We start from the raw sequence: 19,184 nt of genomic DNA on the forward strand, positions 1-19,184 counted from the left end.
ATAAATAGTTTACACCTCCATTTGAGAGCAAATGGTGATAATTTTATTTCAATAATTACCAAAAATTCATATTAAAATAGTCTCAAATAATGTTTTTAGTCGGTATATTTTTAGGAAAAAATGTTTTTTCTAAAAATATTTTTAAAAGAATTATTTATCAAATATTTTTCTGAAAATGTTTTTTTAATTTTATAAATGATTTTTAAAATTTTTATAAATATTTTATAAATTTTATCAAACATCTAATTTTACTTTTTTAAAGTAATTTTTAAGCTAAAAGTGTTTTTAGAATCATCCTCAAACTCTTACCAATTAGAAATTAATCATTGATAGAGCTTAATTTATAATAATTTTAAAAAACATTTTGGAGAAATTGGAATAGATCTGCATGGATGATAAGAACTTTGGATACGTGTTTGAAGGAGAATAAGAATGGAAGCGATGCGGCGAGCGATGGCTTTAATTGTGGGCGTGAGGATCGAACAAAAGGTTGGAAGATAGCCAAGTTTTTGGCCATGTCTATAATAATATGAAGCAAGCAGGCACTGCACTCAGATTTGCTTTTTTCCTGTGCATGGTGTCATCTCCCACCAACCGACAAAGGGAGTTGTTGATTCCTGCTTCCCTTTCTCTGACCACATCCCATCTGCTGCCGCCGATTGCTGATCAGACCCAGAAAAGAAATTAAACCAGAGAAAATTTGGAAAGAAAAGAGCACAGTGGTTGGTGTAGCAGAAAATGGACTCAGGATACAATGAGAAGGTCTTCAGACTTGAGATGATTCCCTGCATGCAGAAAATATAAGAAAAAAGGAGGAGAAGAAAAACACATAATCAAAAAACAGAAAATGTATATTAATCTGTTGGAACTTGAAACGAGTATGAAATTAAAGATGGGGTGAGAGGTTTTTGAAGGAGTAAAAGGGGTTGATGAATGATGATGGAAAGGTGGGATATGATCTGACCCTCTCAGTAATGTTCCACAACTTTCCTGAGCTGTTGGTTGAACTCCTCCATTGCATGGAAGTGGAAGGCTTCCAAAACAGTTCAAGAAAGCTGTGGAAGATCACAGAAAGGATCATCTATGAACACTCCTGTTGATTTGATCTTCCCAGGTTTATACTGTTGTTAATGGAGAATGAGGATCTGGGAGAGAGATCTTGTGAGAAAGATGTGTGAGAGAAAAGAGAAATGAAAGGGAAATGGTAGATGAGCGGGACTGACTGAAAACTCATTTATAGGAGTGGGTTGGTGACTAGCCTCTGGTAATTTCATTTGCTTTGTCCCAAGCATAAAAAGTGATGTAGAAATAAAATTTTTAATTTTAAAACAGTTTTTTATTAGTTTTCTTGCAACACAAATTCTTGTTTTTTCAAAAAAAAAAAAAAAAGATTTTAGAAATTCCTCTAACAAGGTCATATATGTTAAGTTGTGTAATAAAATTTATGTTTACTCCTGATGAACGACCATCCATTGTACATATATTAAAAAATATTTATTATGATCATTACATTTTTTTAATATTAATCTATTGTAAAAATATCATAACCTATGAAAATGGTTATATTATTTTAAATATCCTTAATGATGCAATATGATGACTTAAAAATTATTTAAAAATATTTATCGTATAATTGATTAATGCTTAATAAATTATACTTTAAATCATCGGTAGAGAGAATAGTTTCAATTAAAAACTAGTGATCTTCTTCTTTACATTGTTTCTAAAAATCACAAAAACTCATTTCTTCTTAATTAGGATGACAAATTTGTATTCATCTCCTATGATATGCTTTAGCTCTCGAAATTGAAGAACTATTTATCTTTTTAAGTATTTACAAAACAACTTAAGTTGTTCTAAATGCCTATATCATTTTTGATCCGTAAGGATGAGGGTAAATTAAATGTTGATCAATTTTGTCAAATTTTAAGTTCAATGAATGCAAATGACAATTCAAGCAATGATAGAAAGAATAATTAAGACAAGTAAATATACAGAGGAAATGGAAGAAAGATGCAAATTCCAATTTTATAGTGTTTAATCCAATCCCGATCTACATCCACTCTTTTTAAATCTCAATCCTAAGTTGAAGGTTTTATTCATTAAATCACCAAGGCTTCAACAAAGCATTATCCTTCTTAGACTTAAATTGTTAGTTCCAATGGACTTTATTTCTATAATGCTCCTCAAATGATATCCTCACAAGATTTATAAATGAATATAAGAGAAACAATGCAATCTTAGTACACAATTAGGCTCAAGAATTAATACAAGAAAACTAGAATTGAATGAGGTGGATGCAAATTAAGGCTTAAATACACTCAAACAAAAAGCTGAGAGTTGTTGGATTAATGAACAATAAATGTAAGAAGCTATCTTAGAAAAAATGCACATATAAGGTCTTATATATATGTTGGAAACAAAACTAGTCATAAGGCACAAAAGACCTTGGTGCTGCTAGTGGACAAAATAGTATAGGTGGTGACCATTGGTCGTAGTTGGCTCAATTAGTCAAGTGCTCTACCAGTCAATTGGTGGTTCAATCGATCGGTAAAGACTTTACCTCAATCAAAGGCCACTGCTAAGGAGCTCAATCTCAGCATCTTTTACCACCTAAATATGTCGACTTTTGTTGTCAATCAATTTCCTTGCCGTATTGAAATCTTAAAACTTTGCAATTTTAAGCCTAAAATCTCAAAGAACAAATTGACAATATCATCAAGAACTTTTAAGTATGATTTTGTCTATGTAGAGATTAGGGTTTTCCTAAAATTGAAATTCATCCGATTTTTAAATATATAAATTCAACTTTAAAGGCTTATGAATGATAAGCACCAACAGGCATGGAACCAATTTAAATCTCTAGTGCACCAAGTTTAACCTTACAATAATAATGTTATAATAAAAATTTTAAAAACATGACATGGTGTAACAAAATAAGTTTTCATTAATATATTTATATATTATGATTTTTTGTTCTGCTTTTCTATTCATGATCACATTATTACTTATCTAAGCATTTACGTTTATATCACTTGCATTGTACATAACTTGAGTGCATTATAAGTTGTACATAAAATCCAAGCCTTGAATTCCTTGTAAGATGATAAGATGTTTGATTCATTAAATTAAGCATTTTATCTAAAATTGTAGTGAATTACCTCCTAATAAGGGATATGACATGTTTAGGTCATCAAGATAGATTTTTTATAGTGAGTACACTAGCATATATGATCACACACATTGAACAAAATCTTCGATAGATTATGACATTGTTTATCACGTAGTCATGATTTTATTAAGTTACTATACTCCATAGGTTCTAAACCTTGAAAGAATATTGAGTTAGTGTTAAGTCTTTAGTGGTTTTGACTTATGTGTGAGACCCTACGATGGTTATAAATTCCTTATGAATTGGGTTATTATTAATTATAAATTCCTTATGAATTGGGTTATTATTAATTAAGACATCTGACAATGGATATTCTAAAGATACACACTAAGATATCTCATGGGATATTAGAATAGTATATTCCCTTAAGTGATCCTAAAAACTTGTGATCATGTATTATGTGGTTGTAGTAATTCCTTTAGTGGAATCTAACATATGTCTTTTGTAGACTAGGGTACGTTAATTGATCACAAAATAAGAGGATTTAAGATTCAAGGGTCATATATGTAATATTGAGAAGTTGATAGCATTTATATTATTAGATTATAAATAGAGTCCACATGTAGTGAATAGTAAGTCATAAACCTAAGAAATTAATTAAATAAGATTTAATCAAATTTTCATCTTAATTTAATTTCATAGGATACCAGAGTGCAATTAATTCATTTTAGTCAAGTGTTGAGTCAACTTCAGAATTAAATTTTAAGAGAACCAATATTTTTCTATGAGTCCTAATGATCTTCGTTACAAATGATAATATTATTTGTTAGTACAAAGTCTTTAGGTTTTAAGAGAATGAATCATTTATGTACATAAGTGTTTTGGTAAAAGAATAAGATTGCACAAGATTTTATGATGAATTAATTTTGGTTTTTAGATTAGGATAATTAATGAATTAGGGCTCAATAAAACTAATTAATTTATTAGAACCAATGAGTTAGATCAAGTAACCTATACTCAAATTAGGTCAAAATCACTTAAGTCTACAAAGAAATCATATAAACTCTCTTAGATATTTAAGGTTAGCCAATTTCAATCTCTCTCTCCCTTAATAGGTATGTGGCCACTTTACACAAGTGTCACAATTCAAAGAAAGAGTGATTAGGTTGAAGATCCCGAGGTGATTGAAATCCTCTTCATTGACTAGAGTCTGATTTAGGAATATCTAGATCAAAAGAAAAAAAAAATAGCACCAAGATCTAATCTAATTACTTTATGTCTTTCGTTGTGATTAGATCTGGTATCCCTAAGTTGTTAATTAGATTGTGTGTGCCTGATCTAAGATTTTCCCAAGAACTAGTTCCTAAAGAGTCTTCAACATGACAAATCCTTTATGAGCTCTTCTTGATCCCCTTTTGCTTTTGACTTGCTTAAAAACCTTAGAAAATAAACATTAAAGCTCAAAAGTGTCATTAATACCTTAATCTGGTTTTATTATCACCAAAATAAACCTTGGGTAACAATAATCACCAAAAAAGAAAGAGGAAAGAGGAGAGAGATGAACCATATGATTATGTCTTATTTGAAAATTTTGCTTATCGAAATTCTAAATTTAAAAATTAAAAATAATATATATATATATATATATATATAAAAGAATAAGTACTAAAACATAAAAAATGTACGATAGAAGTAAGAGAATAATGGAGAGATAAGAATGATGTCACCATGTCTTGTGGTTACAATTACAACAAGGGAATTACATTCAATACCTACCCCACCAAAAAAAATAAGAGATGTTATAATGTCAAGAATTTTCTCACCAATTATAGTTAGACTATTTGCTAAACCTTTGTCCTCATTGAAAGCATGATCTGATTAGCAAATTGGGATGGATGTAATCCAAAATGAATTGAAGAAGCTGCAAAAGAAGAAGAAGCTTTTCAGCCATTGTAAGGTCCTCCTAATCTAAGAAGAGAGGTGAAAACATGATGCTACATTATCAAGCCTACTAAGAACTACTCTTATCGTTCATTTATATGGTACAAGAATATATGAGAAGATTCTAGAAGATTGATATAATTAATTCTAACTACTAATTAATCATAACAATTCTAACAACTAATTAATCTATAGACATGATTTGCATGGCCATATTTTAACAGCTTAATCTTACACTTAAATTCTTCTACGAAGCCCTGAAATATTGACAATGATGTAAGAATGCATCACAACATACCTTTGTAGTTTTAACGTGCACTACAACCATGTAGGAAAGAATGATTATGAGGAGAGATCTCATACTCTCAACTTTGCTAGGCCCCTTCGATATTCAAAGTTAGATGCAATGAATGATATTTCCCTTTTATTAAATTGCACTAATAATAGAATGACAAGGGAGTAAGAAGTAAAGTTGAATTAATCTTTTTTCAAACGAGTGACATCCACTTTATCTATATGTATAGAATTAATAAGGTGATGTTTGTCTTTTTACTTAAATTTAAATAAAATTAAATATAACTTAATTCTAGATACAACTTAATAGGATTAAGTAATTATTTTATTATTATTTTATTTCTATTAAGTATTAAATATTAATGGGTGAGAGTTATATTAAAATTGTGTTTTAGTTATTTTAAAAAGTTATTTTTAATATTTTAAAAAAATCTAAATATTTTAACTTTTTTTTTTCAGTCAAATTTTTTTTAAAAAAAGTAATAAGTAAACTAAAAAAAAAAAGTAAAAAACAAATCATCTAAATCTTAAAGCAAATTACATTCAACACTAAGATAATTGGGTTTACTAATTAAGGTCAACATTATCTTACATTCAACATTGTTTAGGTAGTTTCACTTACCAAATTTGTATATGTTGTAACGATATGTAGAATCATCATTTGTTGAAATTTGGCTATAAGCCATCCTTGAATTTTCTGGTTTAAATAGATTTAATTTTTAGTTCAATAAAAGTAATAAATAAATAAAATCCTGTGGCTGAGAGAGAAATAGAAAAACAATTGGACTTATTATGTGACATGGCTCAATTTCAATTTCTAAGGCTATGTTCGTCCCAAAAAATATGAAAAAAAGAAAAATAAAGAGGAAAAATGAAAAAAAAAGTAAAGAAAAATGAAAAATAGATTCATCATCAATAATTTATTTTTATATATTTTCTCAAATTCATTTCATTTATTTTCCTCCTTTATATAAAAATTAAATAATTTAAAATATATAAAATTTTATATTTCATTTTTTGATTTTCAATAATAAAACCAAACATGACAAAATCATTTTAAAACTTTTTTTTGAATATTTTTTCTTTTTTTTTTTTATAGTAACTTTCGATAACCGCATAAATGTTTTTGAGGCATGAACAAAGTGATCCTCAAACTTGAAAATATCCCATTAATCGTTTTTTGGTTTATATATGAAGTGAAGGATTTGTCAAAGTTGGCAGCATTATTGTTCCTTCAACATAAAGTTGAATCATGATATAATAATTAAACAACAACTTACATCAAGCCCCATGCCCTAGCTAATAATTTGGACGTAACCCACATGACTCTTGGAATAAATAACCTCACATCACATCCCTTTGTTGTCTTCTTCTTCGTAAAACAGAAGAAAAAGCAAAGGAAAAGGAAAGGAAAGGAAAGGAAAATCCATACAAATCACCGTTAACAACAGACAACAGCACAAATTTGCAGCAGACCCTAATAATTTAAAGATCAAATGCAGGCGACGGGAGCTTCCTATTCACATTTGAAGCCCGGAGGAATGGACTTCCCACACGCACTAATAAGCAAACTAATGGCAACCGGCACTTTCACGTTGATGCCAAGCACACTGGCCTTAATGGCAGTGCAAAGGCACGCTGCAGCTTCCAAGTCCGCCAAGCCTTCAAGCAAAGCGCAGCACTTGCTGGAAGGTGGGCTTCCGGCAACAAGGCTCACCAGCCCTCCGAGAAGGTCGGCGCATACCCCGAACTTGAGTGTGTCCCTGGGGCAAAAGGGGTTCGCTGGAGGAGCCTTGGCCCGGCATGGACCACAAGCACTGGAGAATGTCGAGAAGAGGAGGAGGGAGAGTACCAAAATAGCTGCAGAGAGGTTGTTGGAAGCCATGGCTAGCTAGCTATAACCCGTGATACAAGGACCTTAATTGGTGTGGGCTTATTGGAGGGGGAGGTAGCCCTTTTAAAGGACAATTGTGAGGTGGGTGTTGTGAGATTGATCGAGTGGAAGAGAGTGATAAGGGAAGATATGTGCAACAGTTGTATATTTTGTAAGCTTGTGGGAAGCCAAGTTTTATCACATGCACTACTTCCATATCTGTGTAAGATAGCATTGAAAGGTTAATTCGCCCTCACGTACAGTATCAAAATGTGTCTTAATGGTTAAGAAGATTCCATACATATACCGGGTAAGAAGCTTTTTCCCTGCCTCCATTAGCTGAGTGCTCTACCTCAAAATGGACCACCACATTGACCCAAGACTGCGCCTAGAATCCTAGCCAGAATTTCCGAAATGGTTAGTTCTCTGAGAACTAATACAAACAGTTGATAGTAGTGTAAAGGGCAAAAGTTTGAGTGGTTGGAAAGAGAGTAAATCAGTAAGTGTGGTCAATTATATAGGCGGTGGGAATGGGGACAAGCGCAAATGGAATCCAGCTAGGGAGTAGCGAACGTGACTGCCTTCGCTTTGATGTATGTTTGTCTTGCGGTTTGTCCAGGACTGGATCAGTTTTCAATTATTGAATGCAATGAGAGGACCGGGACACGACTCCGATCACATGCCCTTGAGCCAGTTGTCGGTTCCGAGGATTCTCATGTTAGCTTGTTCGCAGGAGATTAAGGGTACTCTGATTCTCATGTTTGATAAAAGATTCATACTACCTTAATTTAATTTCTGTTGAAATTAAATTAAATGTAAGGTTAGCTTATTTTGTATGCGTGCCTGGTTTAAGTTACAACCATTTTTAGAGACTTGTATTGATAAGGGTTCACTCTACTTTACCCATCAATCTTTAGCGTGTTTTATATTTTGTACCATTATATTTAAAATTTAACACTTTATCTTTCAAATTTGTTAAAAAACAATATTTACGTGAAAATATATATATATATATATATATATATATATATATATATATATAATGAAAAACATCTATTATCTAAGTTTGAAGTTGTCAAACTTCATAATAGCATGCAAAAATCACAAAATTCATACAAACATGTATTTAAAATAAAAAAAAATGAAAATTATTAATAATTATATTTTGAAGCATTTTAAAAATTTCACTTGAAAGTTGCTAATTCAAAATTGATTTTTTCCCAATTCAAATTAGTACTTGCACCAATGTGTGAAAAAATTGATGAAGAGTTTGTAATTGAGGGCAAAATGTTGATCACAAAATGTATGGTTGAGGAGTAAAATATATTCAATCTTATGAAAAATGTAATAGCTTTAAACGTTGTTCTTAGAATCCAAACATAAAAGGTACCCTTAATGTGCTTGGTAACATAATGAAAATGACTTAATATATACTTAGGCCATAATTTCTTTGGAGGAATACAAAAATCATATACTATAATAAATATCAATCCAACAAACTAATCAAGTTTACATCTTAGTTGTGAAATGAAATAAAAATATGTATTGTGTAATTACACAACAAAAGTACCAAGAACATGATAATTTAAAATATGAAATTATAAAAAAAAATCAATTTATTAAATTTTTTATGATATATATATATATATATATATATATATTAAGATTTAAATATAATTTAAAAATAAAAATAAATAAACCATTTATAAAATCCATTTAATATTCCTCATTTTTTTTTCTATTTTCATCTTTTTCATCTTCTAAGTTTCTTCGTGCATAAAAATTTTATTTTGATTTATGCAACAAAAACTTTCATATAAAACTTTTATAATATCAATATTATTTTGTTCAATAATTAAAATTTTATTTTTTATTTTAGTATATATGTTTTTAAAGGGTGTTTGATAAAACTTAATATTTATCACTTAATTACTTAAGTTGATTTTAAGTTATATTATACTTAAATTGTTGACTTAAAACTTGTTTCTTAATTCTTATTTAAGTATTAAGGTTGTTTGATAAAATTAACTTAAAATTTATTCTAAAGCATCAAATTGACATATTTATCTTTATAAATTATAATTAGAGCAAAATAGGTCAGGTAACAATGAAGGTCATAGAGTGACAAAAAAAATCGTTAAAATGAAAATATAGACTTAAAAATAAATGAATTATTTTTATTTATTACTTAAAGTTGTTTTTTACTTTAAGTTATACCATTAAATTATTTTACAAAATATACTTAACTTAATGACCTAAATTAAATTATTAAGTCATTTTAAGTTATTAAGTTGATTTACCAAATCATTTGATTTATCTAACACCCCCTACTCCTAATAGCTATTCAAGTACTCGTAGTCATTAATACCATTGTGAAGAACTAAATTAGGGGAAAAATAATTACATAATATTTGATTGGGGAAAATCAATTATCAATTTTTAATTTAAAAATAACAAATAAAAAAAATAAAAAAGGTTAGTCTCTATTTCTAAAATTAATTCATCTTTAGAAAATATTTAAATTATTATTTTTATAATATAAAAATGGAAGTACTTTTAAAATAATTAAAATATATTTATTATTTTTATGAGAAAAGAAAAAAAAATAAAATACCTCTCATTTTCACCACCTAACATTGCCACCATTTTTGGTCCTCCAATTTAACCCGTGTTGGAATGTGGTCCATCATTTTTTTTATATGCATTTCTTGTGTTAAATCTTTATTAAAATTTTAGAGGAAATATATAATGAAAAGAAAGTAAAAATAAAATATTGAAATAAATAAAATAAAATAAATAAAAAATAGATTTAAAGTTAATGGATTATTATTTATATTATTTTAGATTTATTTTATTTATTTTAAATTTTTAAATAAAAAATATATAATTTGAAGATATATAATTTTTTAAATAATGTTAATAAATTAAAAGATAAAATAAAAATATATAGAAAAATAAAAAGGATGGCGATGATTTGGGTGTATTCGTGGCATGATAATGGCCTCTAATAGAAAAAAAAAAAAAAAAAAAAAAAAATCTAAGGGTTCACGTGTAAGATGGGATAGAATGCTGACACTGCATGTCCAAACGCACAGCTAAGCTCCAAGCCTCCAACCAACACAAACTGTCATTCATAATAATTAAATATTCCAATCTTACGATTCTTATCTTCAATCTTTCTCTCGTTAAATCCACGTATTTCTTTTATTTGATTAACAGAAATTAGATAAATATAAACTAACATTATTTTAACTTATCAGTTTTTTTAATTATTCTACTAATTATTTAATTATTATATTTGAGATTGTTTGGGATAATGTAGGACCGATTTTAGAACTGTTTTCGATAAAAACTTGCTATTATTAAAAAAAAAAAACATATTTATAATAAAAACCTATTACGTACTTTTTATAATTGTATAAAATAATTAAAAATAAAATTTTAGACATAAAAATTAATTTTAAAAATATTAAAAACATGTTAAAATAGACTTTTATTGTAGAAAATATTGTAAAATAATTTTTAAAAATTATTCAAAAAAATTAAATACTTGTAGACCCCCATTCAGGGGATTTTAGTTTTTAATATGGCATTAGAAGAGCCGGGCAACACCCTAGGCAAGTGGGGGGACCCCTTCCCGACACATGAGAGGAGCTGCATGGACCAGCATGGAGATGGCAGGGGGGCCATGCTGGTGGAAGTCAAAGACGCCATGCTGGCTGATGGAGGGAATAGTGGAGCTGGTAGTGGCTTCTAGAGGAAGATAGAAACAGGAGAGAAGGGGAGATACGAGGAGGTGCTGCCTGGAGAGTTTTGAGGAGGTAGAGCTTAGGGAAGGAGGGAGAAGGGAGATTCCGGGAGTTGCAGAGAAGGATAGTTTAGCTTAGAGGAGGTAGTGGTGCTTTAAGGGGCTGCCAGGAGATATTTTTGAGGGGGGGTCTTCACTAAAAAGAAAAGGAGAGGAAGAAAAGAAAAACAGGAAGAGCTTTTCAAAGATTATAGGAGAGGAGCAGGGGAGGAATCGCTCAGGTTTGATCTTTTCCCACCTTAGGATTCTCTACATTTGTCTCGTTTTGTTTTATTTTCAGTCGTACCTTACCTCTTCCTGATATTAGGATGCTTGCTTTGATAATTTAATGTGTTATGCCTATTTCTCGTTTTCATTCACTGGATCTCTGTTTTTCCCTTGTATGAGCTGCGTGGTTGTTATGCTACTCGTTTGTGTGTTGAGACCATTTGGATCCTCCCGCCAGTTTTTTTTTTTTTGAAAGCTCGTTGATCTCCATTAAACTAGAGCTTGGATTTGGCGGCATTATCTTTTCATGTATATGCTTTGTTTTTTTTTTCTTCTTCTTCTCTCTCTTTTCTCTGTTTCTATTTTTTTTTGAATGGTGATAACCACTGGCCTATCGGTCAGGCCAACACTGTTCGTCGTGATACCCCACCTGGGCAGGAGGTTGGTCTCATCGCTGCTAGGAGGACTGGTCGTCTCCGAAGACAGGTTGCTACTACTGCAGTCAAAATTGATAAGGCTTGGAGAGTTCTTTTTTTAAAAAAAAAACACCTGGCATTTTTTTTTCTTGTCCTCTTCTCTGTTTTTGTTTTATTTTGATCACATTGACCATACTGCAGTGAAGGGTACTCAAGTGGTTTTCTTTTTAGTTTCCTAGGTTTTTACTTTTATTTTTACTTGAAGAATCACCAGGTTATCATGATTGTTTTGGTCAAACTAGTCTTATGGTATTGCGTGAGGGGGCTTTGATGGGTTATTTTCTAGTATTAATGCTAATCATCCATTTATTAATTTTTTTTTTTAATTCAATCTTTTAACAACTCTTCAAAGTTTTGATTTCCGAATTTAATTTCCTATTTTCGAAATTCCGATTTTCACACTAATTTATTTAATCACTATTATCATCATTTTATTATCTATTTATTTAATTTTAAAATTCAATCTTTCAATAACTCTTCAAAATTCCGTTTTCTAAATTTAATTCTAATTTCCGAAATTCCGCATTTCATATCAATTTATATAATCATTATCACTTTATTCATTTATTTATCTATTTATTTCTTAAAATTCAATCTTCAAATAACTCTTCAAAATTCCATTTTTAAATTTAAATTTAAATTTTCGAAATTTTAATTTTCACATCATTTTGCTTAATCATTACTATTTTATTTATGTATTTGTTTATTTTTAAAATTCAACCTTTAAATAATCTTTCAAAATTCCGACTTCTAAATTTAAAATTCCAAATTCCAAAATTTTAATTCTCACATTAATTTATTTAATCATCGTTATTTATTCATTTGCTCATTTTTAAAAATTCAATCTTTAAAATAATCTTTCAAAATTCTAATTTCTAAATTTAAATTCCAATTTCCGAAGTTTTAAATTCTCACATCAATTTATTCAAATCATCATTATTTTATTTATTTATTTAAAATTCTATTATCAAGCAATTCCTCAAAATCCCGATTTCCAAACTCAATTTCCTAATTTCCGGAATTCTAATTTCCATATTTATTTATTCAATCATTATTCTTGTTATTTATTTATTTATTTAAAGTTCTATCATCAAGCAATCCCTCAAAATCCCGATTTCCAAACTCAATTTCCTAATTTATGGAATTCCAATTTCCATATTCATTTATTCAATCATTATTTTTGTTATTATTATTATTATTATTATTGTTTATTTATTTATTTAAAATTCCATCATTAAGTAATTCTTCAAAATCCCGATTTCTAAATTCAATTTCTAATTTCCGGAATTCCAATTTCCACATTTATTTATTTAATCCTTATTATTTTTATTATTATTATTTCATTTGTTCATTCTAAAATTCAATTTTAAACAATTCATCTAAATTTCCGACTTGCGGTTTTAATTTCTAAATTCCAAAATTTCCCATATTCACATTAATTTATTTAATCACTAATATTTCATTCATTTATTTCAAAATTCCATTTTAAATCAGTTCTTTAAAACTTCTGATTTCCGAATTAAATTCTTAATCCCGAAAATTCTCGTACTCCCATTAATTTATTTAATCATTAGAATTTTATTCATTTATTTTAAAACTCCATTTAAAATCAATTATTTAAAACCTCTGATTTCCGAATTAAATTCCTAACCCCGAAAAATTCTCATATTCACATTAATTTATCACTAATGGTTTATTTATTCATTCTAAAATTCTATTTTAAACATTTCTTTAAAATTTCCGACTTCCGAATTTAATTTCCAATTTCAAAAAATTCCAATATTCCCATTTATTTAATCATTATTTTCGTCCTTATATTATTATTCCATTTATTTATTTATTTATTTTTCCATTTTTAAACAGTTTTTTTCAAAGTTCCGATTTTCGAACTTAATTTCCGATTTCCAAAATTCTAATTTCTTTCAAGTTTAATATCCAAAATTCCAATTCTTAAATCTAATTCTCAAGACTCCAATCTTCAAATAATTTTCGAGACTCCAATTTTCAAATGAATTTCAAAAATCAAGATTTCCCCTCGAACTGTTTTATTTCCACTCGGGTTCTCAAATAAACCTTCTATTCTTCTTGGTTTTTATATAAGCATTAATGTGATTCTCGCAATTCCAAGATAATGGAATTTGTGAGACTAATCCATGCAAAAATAAATCGGGCTTTGGTGGGCCCCCCACATATGTGATTTCATGACTAATTGATTGATTGATTGATTTATTTATTTGTCATGCGTGATTGATTTACTCTGTTCTTGATATACATATAATCATTCTGTGCTTATTCACTAACCCCATTCCATGATAGCGCGTTGCTGTTTACTGCCCAGGTACGCATTCACTCATTCTGATCATTCACTGTACATATTGTGATCCTCATATACGCATGATTGATGTGAGTATCCATTGACTTTCTTATTAATTGCCACACCAGCTTCATTTTATTAGTAGAGACCCGACTTTAGGGACTTAAAGGGGTGCTACGGTCTCTACCGTACCTTCCTGATAAGTAACCTGACCCCCGAACCCGATCCGGTTTTTCGTAGACTAACCTTTTCCAAAACAAGGAGTCACACTTAGGGTTTTTCTTTCTTATTTTGTTTACCCTTTTAAAAATAAAACAAAAATAAGTGGCGACTCCAAGTCATTTTCTTAATCAATAAAAATCATTTTTCCAATTAAAATCGAGCTCGCCATCGAGTGGGAAACGCATGAGCCGAAATGCGGGGTCCACAATACTCAAATTTGTTTTAAAAACATTCATCAGGCAACATGTATGTTATATTTGTTTTTCAAAAAATTTACGAAGGGAAAATTTTTAAATGAATAAAAGAAAATAAAAAAAATTAAAGTCAATAAATTAATATTTTATACTACTTTAAATTTATTTCTCTTATTTTAATTGGATAATATAATATTTATATTATGTTTGTTTTTTGAAAATTTTATGAGAAAGTGTAAAGAAATACAATAAAAATAGAAGAAAATAAAAATAATAATTAAAGTTAATAAATTAGTTTTTTTTATTACTTCAAATTCACATATTCTGTTTTAACTAATTTTAATTATATATATATATTACAAACAGATATGAAAAAATAATTTTCCTTTAAACATTTTTTTATTAAAAAATTAAATTAAATGAATTTGATATAACAAATAGATTTATGTTAATTGCAAGTGAGAACAAAGTGACCCTTAGCAAGTTTTTAAATAAAATTAATTTTATATAGCCAAACTGCCGACTTTTTTAAAATGGTGATGTCACGCCTACATAAATCGATAAGATGATGTGCATAGGAATGGTTCAAATTCAATACGAATGAATTGATCGCGACAGAGTTACATCAAATTTAATTAAAAGCTTTAAGCCTTGCTTCTAACTCAGACACGTGTAAAGAATTTAAGTATTAGACCAATAACCCATGACACGTATTAACATCAAGTGTTGATTCATCATATGAACTATGAATAATGTCTAATTTTATAAACTTATTTATAAATTGTGACTTAGAAAAAAAAAATTTGTAAAGCTTTAATTATTATTATTATTATTGTGTGCAAAGCTTTACAGCGAGTCTTATTTGTTGATGAAATCATAACAAACAATAAAGCTGTACCATTTAATTTTTAAGTGACGTTATTGGGATGGCCCACTCCAAACTTAAAAAGTCAAAATAAAGTATTCATGAATGAGATGGGAAGGTCGGCATTCTTTATCACTTCTAACCCATCACTTTCGGAATTGTAAATCTAATCCTTCTTATGTTTTTATTTAAAAAAATGACCCAATTTTAATAAGTATTTATATATAGGTTTTTTTTTAAAAAAAAAAAAAAGTTATTTTTATAAGAAAATAATAAAAGTATTTTTATCTTAATGAGGCTAAAAAAAAGATGGAGATGTTAAATTACAAATTTTGGATTTTTAAATACCTTTTTAATCAGATAACCTTTCTTTATTCCTTTTGATCCCATCACTTTTCTACACGATAGTTATAAACTTGAGATCCCAAAATTGAGATCCATAGTGTTTTCAAAAATAGTTTTTTTTTTTTTTTTTTTTTTTTATCTAGAAAAAAAAGGAAAAACATATTTGATATGTTTTAAGAATGGAAAATATAGTATTTAAAAAAAACACACATTTTAGTTGTTTTTTTATTTTTATTATTTTTACTTATTTTATGAGGATTGTTTTAAAACATAATTATTCAAACACATAAAATGATTAAAAATAAAATATTATACATAAAAATTATTTTTAAAGCATATTTAAAAATATTAAAAATGTGTTAAAAATATTTTAGGTTTTCAAATAAACTTTTGTTTTACATAAACATTATAAAACAATTTTCAAAAACTATTTTTCAAAACTGTTTTCAAAAATAGATACCAAATATACCCTAAAGCACTATTTTGTAATTATTTTCAAAATTTTAAAATGGTTTTTTGAAAATTCTCTTTTAAATATTTTATAGGATAAAAGTCTTTTTAAAATCTGAAAATTTTTAATTTGTTTTATACGTTTTAATTAAATATGTAGTCTTTTATTTTAATCATTCTTCATATTTTTATAATTATATTTTAAAATAGTTCCAAACAATAAATGAAAACAGTTAAAAGATAATATCTAAAAATATTATATTTTCTATATTTTAGTAGTCAAACAATTTTTATAAAAAAATTAAAAAATTGCCACATCAAAATGCTTTTAAAAAATTAAGTTATTAATTTAAATTTTAAAATTTTTTAAGGCGAATTTTAAAAACATAAGATAAATCTTTGTTTTTTTCACAAAGGATTATATTTTTTATATAGAAAATTGTGGTTTTAAAAGCAAAAGTCAGAAAGTATATTCATGCGCACATTTAATTTTTATAAATATGCAATTCTTTGATTAATAGTAATATTAAAGTATCATAATAATAATAATAATTCAACACCACGTGTCCCATGTGGTGTATGTGAAAAACTATTTACAAATTCTATCAAATATTTTATAGATGTAAAAAACAACAAGTTTAATCAATCGCAAAGTATCCTCAAATAATTTTGAAAAAATAAGTACATAAATCTACCTTTGATACTTGCATTTGTCTTCATTATCACAACTCATCGTTTAAACTCTTGAAAATATTGAAATGTGAAAAGAATAATAATAATTATAATTGAAAAGTCTTCTATTATGAAATTCAAAATTTATTTTTAAAAATATTCAAATATCGGATGGTTAATTTTATGTATCAAAGCAAAACCGATTCATGTATTTTCTTATGGTCATCATTTAATCAAACATGCCTAACCAGACGTACCTAATGTTAAGTCAAAACAAATGATAGTTTTCAAGGACGAATGTAAACCTCAATAATCAATCCGTGTTTAAAACAAAATAATAACCTCTAAAAATAATTCAAATTTTATATGCTAACATATCAAAAGTAGTACCTATGATAATCGAAGTAGTATCTATATCATCAAAAAAGTAGTACATAAGATAGTGGAAGTTAGTACCTATATCATCGAAAGGTAGTACGTGAATGGTTAAAGGTAGTATATTTGACCAAAAAAGTATATGAAATATCAATTATTTTTAGATAACTACATAATATTTGTATGTTTTTAAACTTGAGTCCTTATTCTATGGTTTTTTTTTTTTGTTTTTTTATATGAGTGTATGAAAACATGTTTTTCTCAAAGTATTTTATCGTATCTTTAAGAGAATCATTTACTAAATGTCCTTTGACAAGTAAATTTAGAAAGTGTTTGTTATCATTCAAGTGTTAAAAATATCAAAAACATTTTCTATAATTACTACCAAACTTACTCTAAGTATTTCTTAAATACTACAAGTGATTTTTAAAATTTTTAAAAATGTTTCTTAAATTTTATCAAAATAGTTAATTATTTTTTTTAAAATCCTTTTTAGACTAAGAGCCCTTTTAACAGTAATTTTAGGAAGTGTTTCTAACATTTTTAACACTTTAAAAAATTTATCATTTAAGTGTTAGAAAGATTAGAAACTCTAAAAATAATTTAAATTTAATACATTAACCAATCAAAATCAATACCTAAATTGATCAAAGTACCTATATCATAAAAAAAAAAAGTAGTAGATAAGATAGTTAAAGTTAATACCTATATCATCAAAAGATAGTACGTTAATGGTAATAAGTACTTTATTTGACCAAAAAAATATATAAAATATTAATTATTTTTAGATAATTACATGAAATTCGTATTTTTTTAAAACCGAGTCCTTATTTTATGGTTTTTTTTTTCTTTTATGAGTATATAAAAACACATTTTTATCAAAGCATTTTTAAGATAATCATCTATTAAAACCCTGTTTGATAAGTAATTTTATAAAGTGTTTTTAATATTTTTAACGCTAAAAACGTTTTCTACTCCAAGTATTTCTTAAAACACTATAAATGATTTTTTATATTTTTAAAATTTTATCAAAACGGGTAATTAATTTTTCAAAAATACTTATTAAAATCACTCAAATATTATCGATTTTATCAAAATTATTAGACATGTCACAATTATCTCTATCTTTGTGTAGACCCCCTCTTAGGAAACCAGAAAACTATTAGTTTTTTTTAGGATTTTTATAGCATGGGAGGAATGCTATTTCCTCATCACCAGCAGCGGGCAGCACTTGAGATAAGTGGAGGGCCCCCTTTTCCCTATACCCGGGAAATCAGCTGCGGAGACAGGAGCAGCCATGCTGATGGTCAGAGACCCCATCCTTGCTGACGAGGGGAACAGGAAATGGAGGGTTGGGGCTTGCTGAAGAAGACACAAAAACAGAGAAGGAGGAGGGAAGAGAGGGGCAACAGCGGAGAAGGAGGTTTTCGAGAGGAAGACACAAAAACAGAGAGATATTTTTTAGAGAGAGGGAGAGAGCTGTGTGTTTAGAATGGAGAAGAGGTGCTGTGGAGATCGTTTTACAGAGGTATTTTGGAGTAGTGTTTGAGGCACGTTTGAAGCTGAATAGAACATCAGCACTCTCAGGTATGAAAGCAAAAGGTTTATTTTTAGTTTTTGATTCTTATTGCTCCTCCACAGTTGCTGTTGATATTTTGAGTGTTGTTTAGTTTGTTGGGATGAAATCTTGCTTTCACGGTTGCCATTGCTGATTTTGGTATACTCTGCTTCCATTATGGATGTGCCTCAATGTTGTATGTAAAATGGATTTTCTCACCTAATCAGAGGGTTCATGGATGACTCATGAAATGAAACCTCTGAGAATCACTTCTACTCGTTTTCTTTTATGTTTCATACTCCGTCCATTCTCTGCTCTGTTTTCTGGGCCTTAATCAATATGAGAGCTGTGAGGAAGTGGATCTAGCTCAAAGGAGGCTCAGTTGGCTCAATGACACCACTCTGGTTTTGGCTCGCATCCTATTTGAGTATAGAGGAGGTGTTCAGCGTGCTTTCTTTATGAATGACCTTATTTTAGA

The 19,184-nt window shown here is 28.2% G+C and overlaps 1 protein-coding gene across 1 annotated transcript; it reads right to left on the bottom strand.

Moving 5' to 3' along the window:
- Positions 1–6,551: 6,551 nt before the first annotated feature.
- LOC117912290 (putative lipid-binding protein At4g00165) lies at positions 6,552–7,287 on the bottom strand. The gene has a single exon (XM_034826824.1). It carries the CDS (start codon positions 7,230–7,232, stop codon positions 6,864–6,866), a length of 369 nt encoding a protein of 122 aa, XP_034682715.1. The 5' UTR covers positions 7,233–7,287; the 3' UTR covers positions 6,552–6,863.
- Between the last annotated feature and the right edge of the window lie 11,897 nt (positions 7,288–19,184).

The sequence above is a fragment of the Vitis riparia genome, chromosome 4 (assembly GCF_004353265.1).
Source record: "Vitis riparia cultivar Riparia Gloire de Montpellier isolate 1030 chromosome 4, EGFV_Vit.rip_1.0, whole genome shotgun sequence".
Taxonomy (NCBI): domain Eukaryota; kingdom Viridiplantae; phylum Streptophyta; class Magnoliopsida; order Vitales; family Vitaceae; genus Vitis; species Vitis riparia.